The sequence below is a fragment of the Mya arenaria genome, chromosome 2, assembly GCF_026914265.1.
Source record: "Mya arenaria isolate MELC-2E11 chromosome 2, ASM2691426v1".
In the NCBI taxonomy this organism is placed as follows: Eukaryota; Metazoa; Mollusca; class Bivalvia; order Myida; family Myidae; genus Mya; species Mya arenaria.
Window position 1 is genome coordinate 41,677,982 of NC_069123.1, and position 14,044 is coordinate 41,692,025.

At 38.2% G+C, this 14,044-nt stretch overlaps 1 protein-coding gene across 1 annotated transcript; it reads left to right on the forward strand.

Annotated features, from left to right (window-relative positions):
- The first annotated feature begins 729 nt into the window (after positions 1–729).
- Positions 730–13,901, forward strand: LOC128220444 (synaptotagmin-17-like). The gene is made up of 4 exons (XM_052928839.1): positions 730–807; positions 4,673–5,563; positions 10,367–10,487; positions 11,394–13,901. The coding sequence occupies exons 1-4, from the start codon at positions 796–798 to the stop codon at positions 11,744–11,746; spliced, it is 1,377 nt and encodes a 458-aa protein (XP_052784799.1). The 5' UTR covers positions 730–795; the 3' UTR covers positions 11,747–13,901.
- Positions 13,902–14,044: the final 143 nt, after the last annotated feature.

Sequence of the window (14,044 nt, forward strand, 5' to 3'; positions counted from 1 at the left end):
AAATCTTTAAGTACTCACCAGTCATATGATATTTGTGCGTTTTCAGCTATTAAACACAGGGTTACAATCTTGTTATCAGTAACTAATATTTTATTTTATTATTTAGTAAGTAGTTATCGGTCTATCAATCAAAGGTTTTGTTTTTTAGACATGTGTATGCATTAATTTTAAATAAAAGTGTCATTTTAATGGGGTTACAACAAAGCGGGTTCGTATATTGTATGCGGTATGTACGTTATTTACCATATAACAACAGAACCTTTTAAAGTGCTCTCATATTCTAGAATATTAACGTATTTCAGATTATGACCATAGTCGTCCATACGTACATAATTACCCGAGCAGTAATCGTTATCATAACAGCTCTTGCTAGTACGAACGTGTTGGTCAGTACAAAAGTTTCGATTCTTCTTTTGCACTAAAGGACGAGATATACCAGTTATAACCAGGTCCCAACTGACAGATTTATGAACTGGGTCCTTTGAGACATTTTTTATTTCCATAAGTTGAGTTTACTGAGAGCATTGGTCGTCTCTCTCCGTCCGTATCATCGTCCTGAATAAATACCGTCCTTGCTCAACCCCGGCACCTCGCGGCCTCCGAGGTACCAAAGGGACAGGAGGCGACTACGGCGCGTGCGAGGGGAGAGGCAGGCGACCACAACACGGCCACTAGTGTCCATACCGATATTTTTCTCCGTGCTTAGAAAGCTGCCTCTCTGAGATTTTCTGCGGCATTATAAAAGCCTTTCGAATCGATAGCCGGTTTCAGTACACTATATACCTGTTGCGCGATATGCTTCTTACGGTAAGATTTATTTATGTTGTTATTTATTTGTTTCAAAACTGGGGAATACATTTACAATACATGGATATTTGTGAGTAATTGCATGTCACAATGTGCGTATTGTTTTCTTACCTGTATTTAACTGATAGAGTTTGTAAGTATACTCTAATAATTGCCTTGGAATCGCAGTAACTAATTTATAATTGTTATTTGTTTTAAGTATTTGGTTCTTTAAAATGATTTTAATTTAGTTGTCAAAGGAATGCTCCAATGTTATTTATATAGGCATAGCAATATTTCATTGAAAAGGGTGGTTGTTTTTGTAATCTGTGACAGTTTGGAAAGTGTACTGTAATTAATCATGCGTAATTGATAATAGACTGGTTATTTATTATAATACTTTGATGTATATGTATTATTTATCAAACTCGTTATGCATGTGTACTCGAATGGTATCGTAGAGATATTGAATTTCTCTGAAATCTGCGGTAGACCGCAAACCATTACTTCTCAACTGTGGCTACATAAATTATCACCGAAAATCAATAAGATGTGACATTTAGTAGTTCTGCTGTTGCTTAACTTCGTACGACATTTGTATTAAAAAACAAACGACAAAACAGCTTTGATTTTAAATTTACGTTATTCACTGCTGAACATTTCCCCTGTCGTCTGTTTATGAACCAGTGTATCTCTTCAATGTCAGGCATTCTGGTCCTCGACTCTCCATCAGAAATTCATAAAATTATCACCATATGGTCATGTTTACGCTTTGTTTTTTTAAAGAGTTTTAACCGATTTCTTAGACAATCATTGTTTCCCAGCAACATCTAAGATATCTTAATATGTAGAAGACCATTTGTTTCGTTTGTTGAAATTTTTTAATAGAAATCGCATTTGTATCGGTTCTGTTCTAAATGTAATCGATATAAATTTAGATTCAGCAAGGAACTACAGCAATCAATGCCTCCCTTCGTGAACAAGCAGATAGAGGAATGTTTTATAAGGGTTTATTCGGGCGGAAAAATATTGGAGGACAACGCTGGGTTGGCGTTTTAATCTAAGTGCAGAAGCTGATCAAATTGACGTCCAAGCATGCTACAATTATGAAAAATTGATTACCGGTTGCGTGTCAGATTCTATTAAGAAAATGTCAGAGTATTGAACGGTTGGATTCCAGGCTTCCTGTCACTTGACGTAAACAATTCGGAGATCTGTTTTTCTAAAAACACAAAAATGTAACTAAGCAATAGAAAAAGCGTTCTTGGGCGAGGACACTAATATTTCATGACTTAAGACTTTTATTAAATAGGTAAGACTTATCTTATGGAGGGAAAATATATTTTTTTACTTAAAGCGCAAAATATAGGTTGATGTCAATTAATGTTGTTAATGTTAAGGCGTTTTTATGTTGGATGGTTGTACAAAAAAAAGAGATAAACCTTTTTTTTTTTTTTTTAAATAAATAGCTACTTAGCCACAAATTCAATGTAGTAAAAAGCGCCAAAATATCGCTTATTTTTTATCTGTACCGAAATTATATGCCTTGTTTACCATTTAAGTCCAATTAGTTAAACATAATAATGCATAAACAATATTTGTTGGCATCATTCTAGATTGTACGCCTTTGAGAGTTCAAGCACATCAGAACAGAAATCGTGAATACTGTTAAAAATATTTAAAGGTGAACAAGTATACGCTTAATGCCGTTGATAAGACTGGTCGTGAAGACCCTTTCTGGCTTACCCTGTATCACTGCATGGGACTCGTTGCATTAATAGCTCAACCTGTAAGCCCGCATTGGACTCATTCAGCATATAGCTCAACCTGTAAGACTACACTGGACTCATTCAGCATATAGCTCAACCTGTAAGACTACATTGGACTCATTCAGTACGTAGTTCAACCTGTAAGCCCACATTGGACTCATTCAGCATATAGCTTAACCTGTAAGCCCACATTGGACTCATTCAGCATGTTGCTCAACCTGTGAGCCCACATTAGACTCATTCAGTACGTAGTTTAACCTGTTAGCCGACATTGGACTCATTCAGTACGTAGTTCAACCTGTAAGCCTACATTGGACTCATTCATCATGTAGCTCAACCTAAAAGACTCATTCAGCATATAGCTCAACCTGTTAGCGTACATTGGACTCATTCAGCATATAGCTCAACCTGTAAGCCTACATTAGACTCATTCCGTACATAGCTCAACCTGTAAGCCCTTGACTTATTCCGAATGTAGCTCAACCTGTTAGCTTACATTGGACTCAATCAGCATATAGCTCAACCTGTTAGCCTACATTGGACTCATTCAGCATATAGCTCAACCTGTAAGCCTACATTGGACTCATTCAGCATATAGCTCAACCTGTAAGCCTACATTGGACTCATTCAGCATATAGCTCAACCTGTAAGACTACATTGGACTCATTCAGCATATAGCTCAACCTGTAAGCCTACATTGGACTCATTCAGCATATAGCTCAACCTGTAAGCCCACATTGGACTCATTCAGCATATAGCTCAACCTGTAAGCCTACATTGGACTCATTCCGTACATAGCTCAACCTGTCAGCCCTTGACTTATTCCGAATGTAGCTCAACCTGTTAGCTTACATTGGACTCAATCAGCATATAGCTCAACCTGTTAGCCTACATTGAACTCAATCAGCATATAGCTCAACCTGTAAGCCTACATTTGACTCATTCCGTACATAGCTCTACCTGTAAGCCCTGGACTTATTCCGAATGTAGCTCAACCTGTTAGCCTACATTGGACTCAATCAGCATATAGCTCAACCTGTAAGCCTACATTGGACTCAATCAGCATATAGCTCAACCTGTTAGCCTACATTGGACTCATTCCGTACATAGCTCAACCTGTAAGACTACATTGGACTCATACCGCATGTAGCTTAACCTGTAAGCCTACATTGGACTCATTCAGCATATAGCTCAACCTGTAAGCCCACATTGGACTCATTCAGCATATAGCTCAACCTGTAAGCCTACATTGGACTCATTTCGTACATAGCTCAACCTGTCAGCCCTTGACTTATTCCGAATGTAGCTCAACCTGTTAGCTTACATTGGACTCAATCAGCATATAGCTCAACCTGTTAGCCTACATTGAACTCAATCAGCATATAGCTCAACCTGTAAGCCTACATTGGACTCATTCCGTACAAAGCTCAACCTGTAAGCCCTGGACTTATTCCGAATGTAGCTCAACCTGTTAGCCTACATTGGACTCAATCAGCATATAGCTCAACCTGTAAGCCTACATTGGACTCAATCAGCATATAGCTCAACCTGTTAGCCTACATTGGACTCATTCCGGACATAGCTCAACCTGTAAGCACTGGATTAATACCGCATGTAGCTCCACCTGTTAGACTACACTGGACTCATTCAGCATGTAGCTTAACCTGAGCTTTATAGGCAACAGTGTACCCCAGTGATAAAAATAACCTTTCGATAGCAACAATAACAACCCATTGCCAACAGATTTGTTAAGATCGTGGATTCGAGTCCCACACCATATGCAATTTTTCTATAAGGTTTACTGTCATGTTGTATTTTGATGAGCTGCTTTTCCTGAGAATTAACGCATTAGTGAAAATAGTCGATAACTTATCTATCAGAAAACTTTACAATTTAAATAGCGAATACTTAAGTGAGACCATCAATACAGCAACCCTGCATGATTAAGGGCAGACATATTTCAAGACAAAGGAGTTTTTTTAGAATTTACCACACCTAATTTTTACATGGTTATATATTGCATGTCACATCTTCATAGATAGCTGCTATAGTCCCCAACCCATCATTCTGAACAAATATAGGCAGCTATAACAGTATTAGTTTCCTTATTATTTCAGAACACTGCGAAAAAGGTGCTTGAGGCGGTTTGGTCTTTGGCATGTTGTCAATATGGCTGCTGCGACTGTTGCCAGGAGGAGACTCCCCAGCAGCACCGGAAGCTAACCAAATCCGACATTCAGCACTCTTTCCGGGACACCATCACGCGCTTGGATTCCACGAGCTCCACCGTGGAGTCCGCCTCCACGCCACGGAGCATCCGGGACCGCGCAGAGTCGGACTCTGTCTCGCGTACGGATTCCGTGTCCTCTAACACCTCCGCCTCCCAATTCTCCTTCGATTACCGAAAGCCCACGACCACACCCATCATCGATATGAAGCCTATCGAGTTTTGGGCCGCCAAAGAGGCCATACAGCCGAAGCAAGGGCGGCGACGTCTGCCCAGCGAGACTGAGATAACAATTGAAAATTTCCAGAAAGACTTGTATGAATCAGAAAAGTATAATAGACAGATATGTTTAACAGACGAGGAGAAATTATCAAAATATCAGTTGGGACAGGTGCATTTTGGACTTCAGTATGAGGTGTCCACTGGTGTTCTAGTTGTGAAAATCATAGAAGCAAAAGACCTTCCCCCGCCGTATTGTCTTGACGAGCAAAAACAAGATCTTGCCCATTCAAACCCGTACTGTCGGGTCTCGCTCATCCCAGATGCCAAAAACTCCCACCAGACGTCCGTACAGAGGAAAACTCAGGAGCCCACGTGGAACGAGTACTTCATGTTCGAGATCCCCTTCAAAGAGGCGGGCGAGCGGACTCTGGAGATATTGATCAAGGACTTCGACAAGTTTTCCCGCCATTGTAACATCGGACAGGTTCATTTTTCCCTGGAGGGAATCAACTTGGTCAAGGGAATTCACATTTGGAAGCCACTCTCCCCTGTTAACACGGTAAGTCCATTTCTTACCTTGAAAAAAACCGTTTTCGTTTAAAAGTATAGATGTGTTACTTTGTACGTACTAAAAGTATATCATCCTGGCCCTAATATCCCAAAACTCCCTTACAACAAGATTAAGCTAAGCTCGCTATTTTCTATAATTTGTGCAATATTTAATGCTTCGTAAATAGTAACAATTAAACATTTTCCATTTAACAAAATCTAATTGAAGTTTGTTTTTTTGCCTAATTGAAATAATAAACTTTAGCCAGTTAAACTTAAGCCTGGTCCAGATATTGGGACCAGGCTCTCTTACCGGCAGGTAAAAATGTCGTAACGAGCAAATGGTTCGAGATGTGGTCATGGTTTAAACCTTTTGAGCAAACTTCAAATCATGAAGCATTGTTTTGTGTGGTTTATATTCTAATTACGTTCGTAATATTTCAATAGAAGCAGTAGATTTTAAGGCTCTTGTTTGGTTAATATAATCAAAACCAAACACACACTTAGAATAGAACTTTCTGTTCATGTGGAAATATTGTTGTTTCACAGAAATTCAATTTTACGTAGAAGTTCATCGTAACTGTGTTCTGCAAATGTTCTCCACAGTCTGTCATTATCTGAAAGCGGCCGCGACAGTAAAGTGTCCTTATAAATATCTGATCAAGAAGCGTTGATCGTTAAATATGAAGCAAACAAGTCTAGCAGACATTTTAGCGGTCGTCTGATATTGACTGGAAATGGCAGACGAACTTTAGACATTGTTCATTTGACGTTTTTCCTACTTCTGACTTGTTTTTAAAGATTGTTTATGGTTATGGGTCTTTACCAGTGCAAAGTTGGTGAGAAAGTCCATACCAAAACTAAACTAAAATGTCTTTTATTTCTGTTTGAGGGCGACAAAATAACATGCCAAATAAGCTCAAGACTATGGAATCAACAATGTCTCTTGATTTTGATAAATTGATAGTTCATCTTTCGCACTGATCGGCTGTTTATCTGGATTCTCTAAAAAATATTCCATTTTCATTATTTTATTCCCGACAAATAACATGAAATTTCACTGGAAGTATTCCTATTTTCTAGCACTCTTGCGATTGAATGAAGGTGCTTTATGATAAAAAATATGTTAGTCGTTGTTTGCGTAGCTCTTAAACTCACGTAAACATCTATGAAAGGATCCATGTTTACTGCTTGCTACAGAACCTTTACAAAGACCTTCAGCTTGACCTTAATGTACGTTGACTTTAAGACATTTCTGCTCCTTCAAATCGTCTTTTAAATTGTGGCGATTCATTAATTGCACTAAAACTATCATACATAAGAAATATTTGTAGAAACCCTTACTGAATTCTAAAGTTAGCCCAGACACTGTGTGGGGTGCCCATACTTAAATATTGACTGTCATTAGTGGTAGACTTGTAATAAGAAGCTTTTGTGAGCGGTTCCTATAATTAGCAAAGTGCCTGTTTACTCGGACTCAAAAGGCGACAGGCCACGGTGGCAGCGGTAACAGGAGCCGGCGGCTTGGCGCGGGTCGATACCTTACGTAATGACCAATTTCCGGAACTGTCACAGAGGCCGCGAGATTCGATACCGCCCTGGCCAAGGCGCCTTCCGATTGCAATAATATAGGGAAAATACGTTGCTAATAACCATTGGAAACAATGGCTCCTGTCTTATCATGACCACTTGTTTCTGTCTGATATATGAACACGAAGGAGGAAATATGTAAGGGACCGCTGTTCACTGTTGTATGTTTAACATAGCTTAAGTAGGCGCGTTCAAACATTTTTAAAATAAATATACGGAACAGTACACTAGTACTAGATAGTTGTAATCCAACCCACCTCTCATCCATTCCATCGGGTGAATTATTTATATTTTTTCATTGTGTTGACTCCATCCATCCATCAAGCCAGCAGGCCACCCACCCAGCCACCCAGCCAGCCAGCCCGCCAGCCAGCCATTCATCCACACATTCCTCCATTTATCCACCCATCCATCCATCCATCTGACAGTTCGACATTGAAACCTTGACATTCAAATGGCCCAAGCTCAATGACGAGACAGTTCGACATTGAAACCTTGACATTCAAATGGCCCAAGCTCAATGACGAGACAGTTCGACATCGAAACCTTGACATTCAAATGGCCCAAGCTCAATGACGAGACAGTTCGACATCGAAACCTTGACATTCAAATGGCCCAAGCTCAATGACGAGACAGTTCGACATTGAAACCTTGACATTCAAATGGCCCAAGCTCAATGACGAGACAGTTCGACATTGAATCCCTGACATTCAAATGGACCTTGACATTTTGAATGTCCAGCTGAACGTCGAGGCGATTGACGATCCAGTTCGACATTTTGAATATCCAAACCCAGCATGACATAATTTGATATGTTTATTGTTGTACGCGAACTTATCATAAGACCATATACAAGTCAAGAGAACAAAGCACAATTGTGACGCTATGAATTCATTGTTTCGGTGAAAACATCGTCGCCTAAAATAGAGTCTAAAATCATAATACGATATGGCTGGTAAAACGGACGATGTCACGATACTGTTCAATGTTTGACGCAAAATGCGTTTTATGAGACGTAGTCATTTCAGTAAAGCCGCATGTTACAAAAATAGCTTTCCAGAAAATATGATATATTATTCAAGAGCGTTACAAGAGTTACAGGGATATTTCAAAACCAATGCGGAAATTCAAATGTTGAAATTTGACACTCACCGTAAAAAGTTACAGATAAAGCTCTTACATTCACACGTATAACAACTTGACAAATAATCATGAACGTATAATAAAAGTCAGTTTTAATCACGGAAATATGGCAGTCGTCTTGAAAAGGTCTTCGGATTGCACAAACCCTTGTGGAATATGTATTCCATTGCATATTTCCAGTAATTTGGCCACAGAGGCAACACCACCACAATCATCATCAACAACAACAACACAACCGACAATAAGAACAAATGCATAAGCAACAATAGCAACAGCAGCAGAAATATCAATTGCAACAATAATGACAACAACAATTTAAAGAAAAATAACAACAACACAACCACCACCGATAGTAGCAACACCACCAACAACAATAACATCAATTTAAAGAAATAACAACAGCACAAACATAAAAATCCAAGAACAAGGACAACAGAAAATCCAAAAACACCACTATCAGAAATAACAACATCACCCTAAACAACAATAGCAACATAACCACAATCAACAACAACACAACAAGAAATCACAGCGGCAGCATTCTGCCACACTCATGACCGGGAAAAAAACAAGCGTTACCTATATTGTAAGATAAATCATTCATCAAAACAACTGCAAATTGTGTTTCTTCGAGAAAAATCACATTACAGCCACGACGTGCGATGAACCTGACTGCTTTCTCCGCTTATCTGTTCTGTTGCTAGGCAAAATACGTGACAGTTTTAATGGACGCTGTTCGAGGATAGGCAATATTAACTGTACTTATAGATCAGGGAAATATAATCCTGCTAATTTTCTAGAAGAATGGGCAATATCTTGTCTTCAACGTGTCTTCCTTTTAAGGAGTTCGTGCTTTCGGAAATTGTAGAAGACTTTATCTGCTCAGAATTTTGAGTTCACTTTTAAGATGAGAAATACTATTAATTCGCTTGTTAGAATCAGGTCGTTGGCATTTTCAGGACGGGGATCGCTAAATTTAAACGTCTTCAGAACCATTTCAAATTTTTCTAATAAATATGACCAAAATTATGACTGTTACTGTTATTTCCGATTGAAGCCCCATAGGTGATCCCAGTTGGAAAAAGACACACACAAGTATTGGACACAAATTGTGTAGTTTTTTTAAACTGCCTGATAGTGTTTGAAAATCGGATTCCATTTGCTATTGATAATCGAATCGGATCGGACCAAGCATTTCGATTTACTATCGGACAATAATCGGAAGTTCATAATATCAGTAAGCAATAATTCTTTATACATAGTATCACTATAATCATTTAAATGGTTAAACCTGAGATCAGTACGCGTGATGCTATAGTCATGCCATTTGCAACAGTATGTAAATTTCCATAACCTTTTTCTGTCTTTTATAACTCAACGAAAACATAACAACACAACAAATACTAATAATTGCACATTAATTGCGAATTGATGCACACCCCATCAAGTAAGTTGTATTAGCGTATTATCCATGTAAATGCATATAAAATATTTGTGAACCAGCTTAACATTTAATAAACTGTTATATAGAACATTACATTAGAAAATCTTAATTTCATAAAACTTTCACAAAAAATTAAATTAATGAATTACAAACGATATTAAAAAGGTTTTAAAAACAGGATGCATCGAGCCGGGATCACCGGTAAGACCGGACCCACTACACCATAGAGACAGGTTATTGAAGAAGGTTTTATGAAATATATAAACAATTAAATACAATTTGTAATTTTGGGAGAGTTCTTACGCAAAAGTGTTTACATGCACCGCATAAGTGTAAGAGAGTGACCTCCCATGTAAAAATGACTTCAACGAGAATTTACCGGAAACAAAAAATGACATTTACTCGACATTTACCACCACAAAAAATACGTAGTTACCGGAAGTAGCATTAGCGACATCGATTTTGGACAACCACTATCGATAGTCGCCGACATAGCATTGTCAGCGACGATTAATCGATTGTACTCGATTATCTTTCATCACTACTGCCTGATCTTATTGTGGTTTAAGGTTACATTTTATGACGTCGACCGAGCCCTTCTGTAGCAATATGACATTACTTCCTGTTTGTTTTCAGGATCGACACGAACTAGGAGAGCTTCTCTTGTCGCTGAACTACCTTCCGTCAGCAGGAAGGCTCAATATTGACGTCATCAAAGCTAAACAGCTTCTACAGACCGATATTGTCGGAGGATCAGGTAAGCACGAAGAAGTACATTACATTTAGCTTCGAAAAAAATGCGATCGAACATTATAAAAGCTGTTGAAAATCATTTGAAGTAAGAGTAAGAAACATCTAGCATTTCAAACCAACGCTCTCTTTTATTTGACCGTTGCATGCATTGCGAATCGTGAGTTAACTGATACAAATTGAAATACCAAATGCTTGCACCATACGTGAAATGTTTATGAATAATAATATTGGGCCGAATATTCAAAACTTTGCTCAGGTTAACAAAGGTCATAAACGAAATCATTGTTAACCTTAGTTCAGGATGTGCACATAATTATACCTCAATAAACGGTTACAGCTGAAACAGTTGTCTCAGGTCTTGTTAGACATACTGCAGATCAAAACAATAGTTACCAAACTTCCAGAGCAGTAAACAGCGATGACGCTAACGACTCTGTTAACTTTAAAAAAAAGTGATGGGGCCGATTCAACAAAGATCTTTTTTTTTCGATTTTAGTCGTAAAACTGAAATATATCAACATATTTCTGCTAGTTGTATGAGTCATTATTATATTAATTTTAAATGTTACAAACGTCAAGTTAATTGATTCAACAAATCATTATAATTACAGCGAACTATGAATGTTTTTCGTTTCGGGATACATAATTAATTATGAAAAAAGTTTTTCGACTGATTTCACTGTCTGGTTGTAGGGTTATAAGAATCATTCAATAGGACTAATTTAAACTGCTTTATTTCCTTATTCAAAAATAGGAACGGGTAGTCTTACCAGTTAAACGCGTGTCCCGTTAAAGCTACATTTCCCCATCCTCGGCACCCCAGCGTATCATAACCTATATGATGGCATATAGGTTATGATACACTGGGGTGCCGATGATGCATTTCCAACATACTCTTCCTTTGTTTCAGACCCGTTCGTTAAGATCACGCTGGTGCACTTTGAAAAGCCAGTGAAGACGAAGAAGACCACCTGCAAGAAGAATACCTTGGACCCGGTATTCAACGAGTCTATAAGCTTCAACATCACACCCCAGCAGCTCGACACGACGTCCCTCGTGGTGTCCGTGTGGGACTACAACTCCAAGAGCAAAGACGACTTCGTCGGGCGCGTTGTTTTGGGGAAATACGGTACCGGTCCGCTCGAGGTGAGCCACTGGGCACGCATGCTCCAGTCACACCGGGTGCCGGTCGCACAATGGCACTCTCTGCGCACGCGCCAAGACTGTGATCAGGTATCGCCTGCGTCAATCGCTGTGCCATGAAAAGCAGACGAGAAGTGCACTGTCAGCAGTGTTGTAACTTGAAACGTGTACTGCTTTAGAAGAAATCCCACCAGACATAAATGCATAGCTGATGTATAACATCGTTATTCATACTAAATGGTTGTGAGAATAATTTCATTGTTTTGACCTAAATCAACCATTTTGATGTCGTTTGGTGCTTAGATATCCACACCAAAAATGTACATATCTGTACATAACATATTATAATAACCGCCGAGTCGTGTCCCGAACCAATATGGACCAACAAGTTCTTGACGGTCCTTATCACTGGTAATGTGTCAGGAGAACCGGACGTTAACATCGCTGACGCCCAAACACACGAATAAGGATGCATCAAAATGACGAAAAATGTTTTTCATATTCGGGCAAAACAAAAAACGAAGAAATATAGACTGGTTTATCCCATCTACCTGGTTTCCTCAATTCGTTTCACGTAGGCGATTGGAATATCAGTAGAAGCTTTTACAGAGAATGACATTCGACACGAGCAAGTTAAAGGCTTGCGGCATCGTCGTGAAATGTTGATACATATGCCCTTCAGTTTATTACAGATGTCGTCTGTCTCAATGTCAAGACTTGTATTAATGGATATATCTTTCGGCGTGTATAGCATGGTGTTTTGTTATATTTGCTAAATGTTCAAATATTTTGCGGACAGGAAATTGATGTGAATTTATAAGTGGTGAATTTATGTTAAAGTTTTCCCAGATTGATATTCAAAATGAGTTATTTACCCTTCACATGCTCTTAAACACGATATTTATTATGTAGAATGGTGTCTCACTAGGAATGGGGGAAAGGGTAATAACAGTCTAGCACGAACGCCAGTGAATACTTATATGTAGACTTTAAACTATTTTTCAGACCATAAATTCAATCTTAATTTGTAACGCGCACGAAAACCCACAGCATGACAAAATGTTTCTTTCAAATATCTATATGGAACTTTTTTATTGGCGTGAGTTTATGTCTCTCACGAGCGACATTTGATTGTTGAACAAAGCACGACTAAAAGTTTCCCAGGTATTTTATGTTCAAAACTTGGTCATAAACTTAAAGGTTAAAGAAGCTGATGTATAATTACCAGAAGGTCATGAATGACAATGGCAATACACTCGTGAAGTCTGGATGTAATTAAACTTTCTACCGCTCTGAAAATATTACAAGAGTACATTAAAGGACGACATTATTCAAGTCCAACAACTGTAAATGGCTAACCGAGACTAAAACATCTTATTTCATTGAAAATTAACCATTGTTGTCATTGGTTACCCTCTAATCAGTGTATAACCTCGGGAGTTCATATTAATGTAACCAATTGCTGTGTTTCTTATTTGAGATCGCCTTGTCAATAGCCAATCGTCGATTCGCTTTTCCATTTCAAAGGGGCTGAGGAAAAGCTAATAACCAGCCAATCGCTGGGTTTCTTTCCTGCAGTCTACCGAATGAAACACAACTACAGTGTTATACAAATTATATATATCCATGCTATGATTTCATTATAGATGGTCAATTTATGGTGTACATATTCTAATTGCATCCATCTGTATTGTGGTGTACATGTATACTATTGCATAACTGAACGATGTAAATATATTTTAAACATACATTATGTACATACTATTGTAACTGTATAAACTATTCATTATGATATCATGCTGGAGTGCTACACGTTAAAGGGAATGAGGAAAGTATCCGGAGAATTGCCACATGTGACGAGCGTTTCCAAACAATTTCATTTTGTTAAGATTGTCAATGTGAAATTGACTTTTGTGCCCCATCATAAATATACCCCGTATATGAATGCTAGAACATCATTATATTGCTTCACTAGATGAATGTCTGGAAAATTAAGCATGTGAGGAATTCAACTAATTAAATTGAATTTAGTCATTTTTTTGTAACTGTTCAACATAATGTTCAAAATACACATGTTTTAAGGTTGATTGACGTCATCTGTAAATAACAAAGACCGCCCGATTTGACCACACAGACCCAGTCTGTTCTTACTATTGCTGCCACATTGCCGAAAAGTGACGTCACTTCATAGGTGACATGTGACCCGTATTTTTGTTACTGTTATTTGTCTAGTTTTCTAACAAACTGTGATGTTTCTCTTGTCCATATAGATATATTTTCAGAGTTGTGAATATGAAGAATAAAACTGTAAAAAATTGAGACATGCTATTGTCTGCAATTGTTAAATTATTTATTTATTGCTTTGAACCATGCTTTAATCGACCCATATTGCGGGTCGTATCCAACACATGGCGAGAC

Bases quoted from the DNA above. Each gene is read 5' to 3' on its own strand.
- LOC128220444 (XM_052928839.1), top strand. The intron at 5,564-10,366 runs GTAAGTCCATTT...GTTTGTTTTCAG, and splicing joins CACTCTCCCCTGTTAACACG to GATCGACACGAACTAGGAGA. The intron at 10,488-11,393 runs GTAAGCACGAAG...CCTTTGTTTCAG, and splicing joins CGATATTGTCGGAGGATCAG to ACCCGTTCGTTAAGATCACG.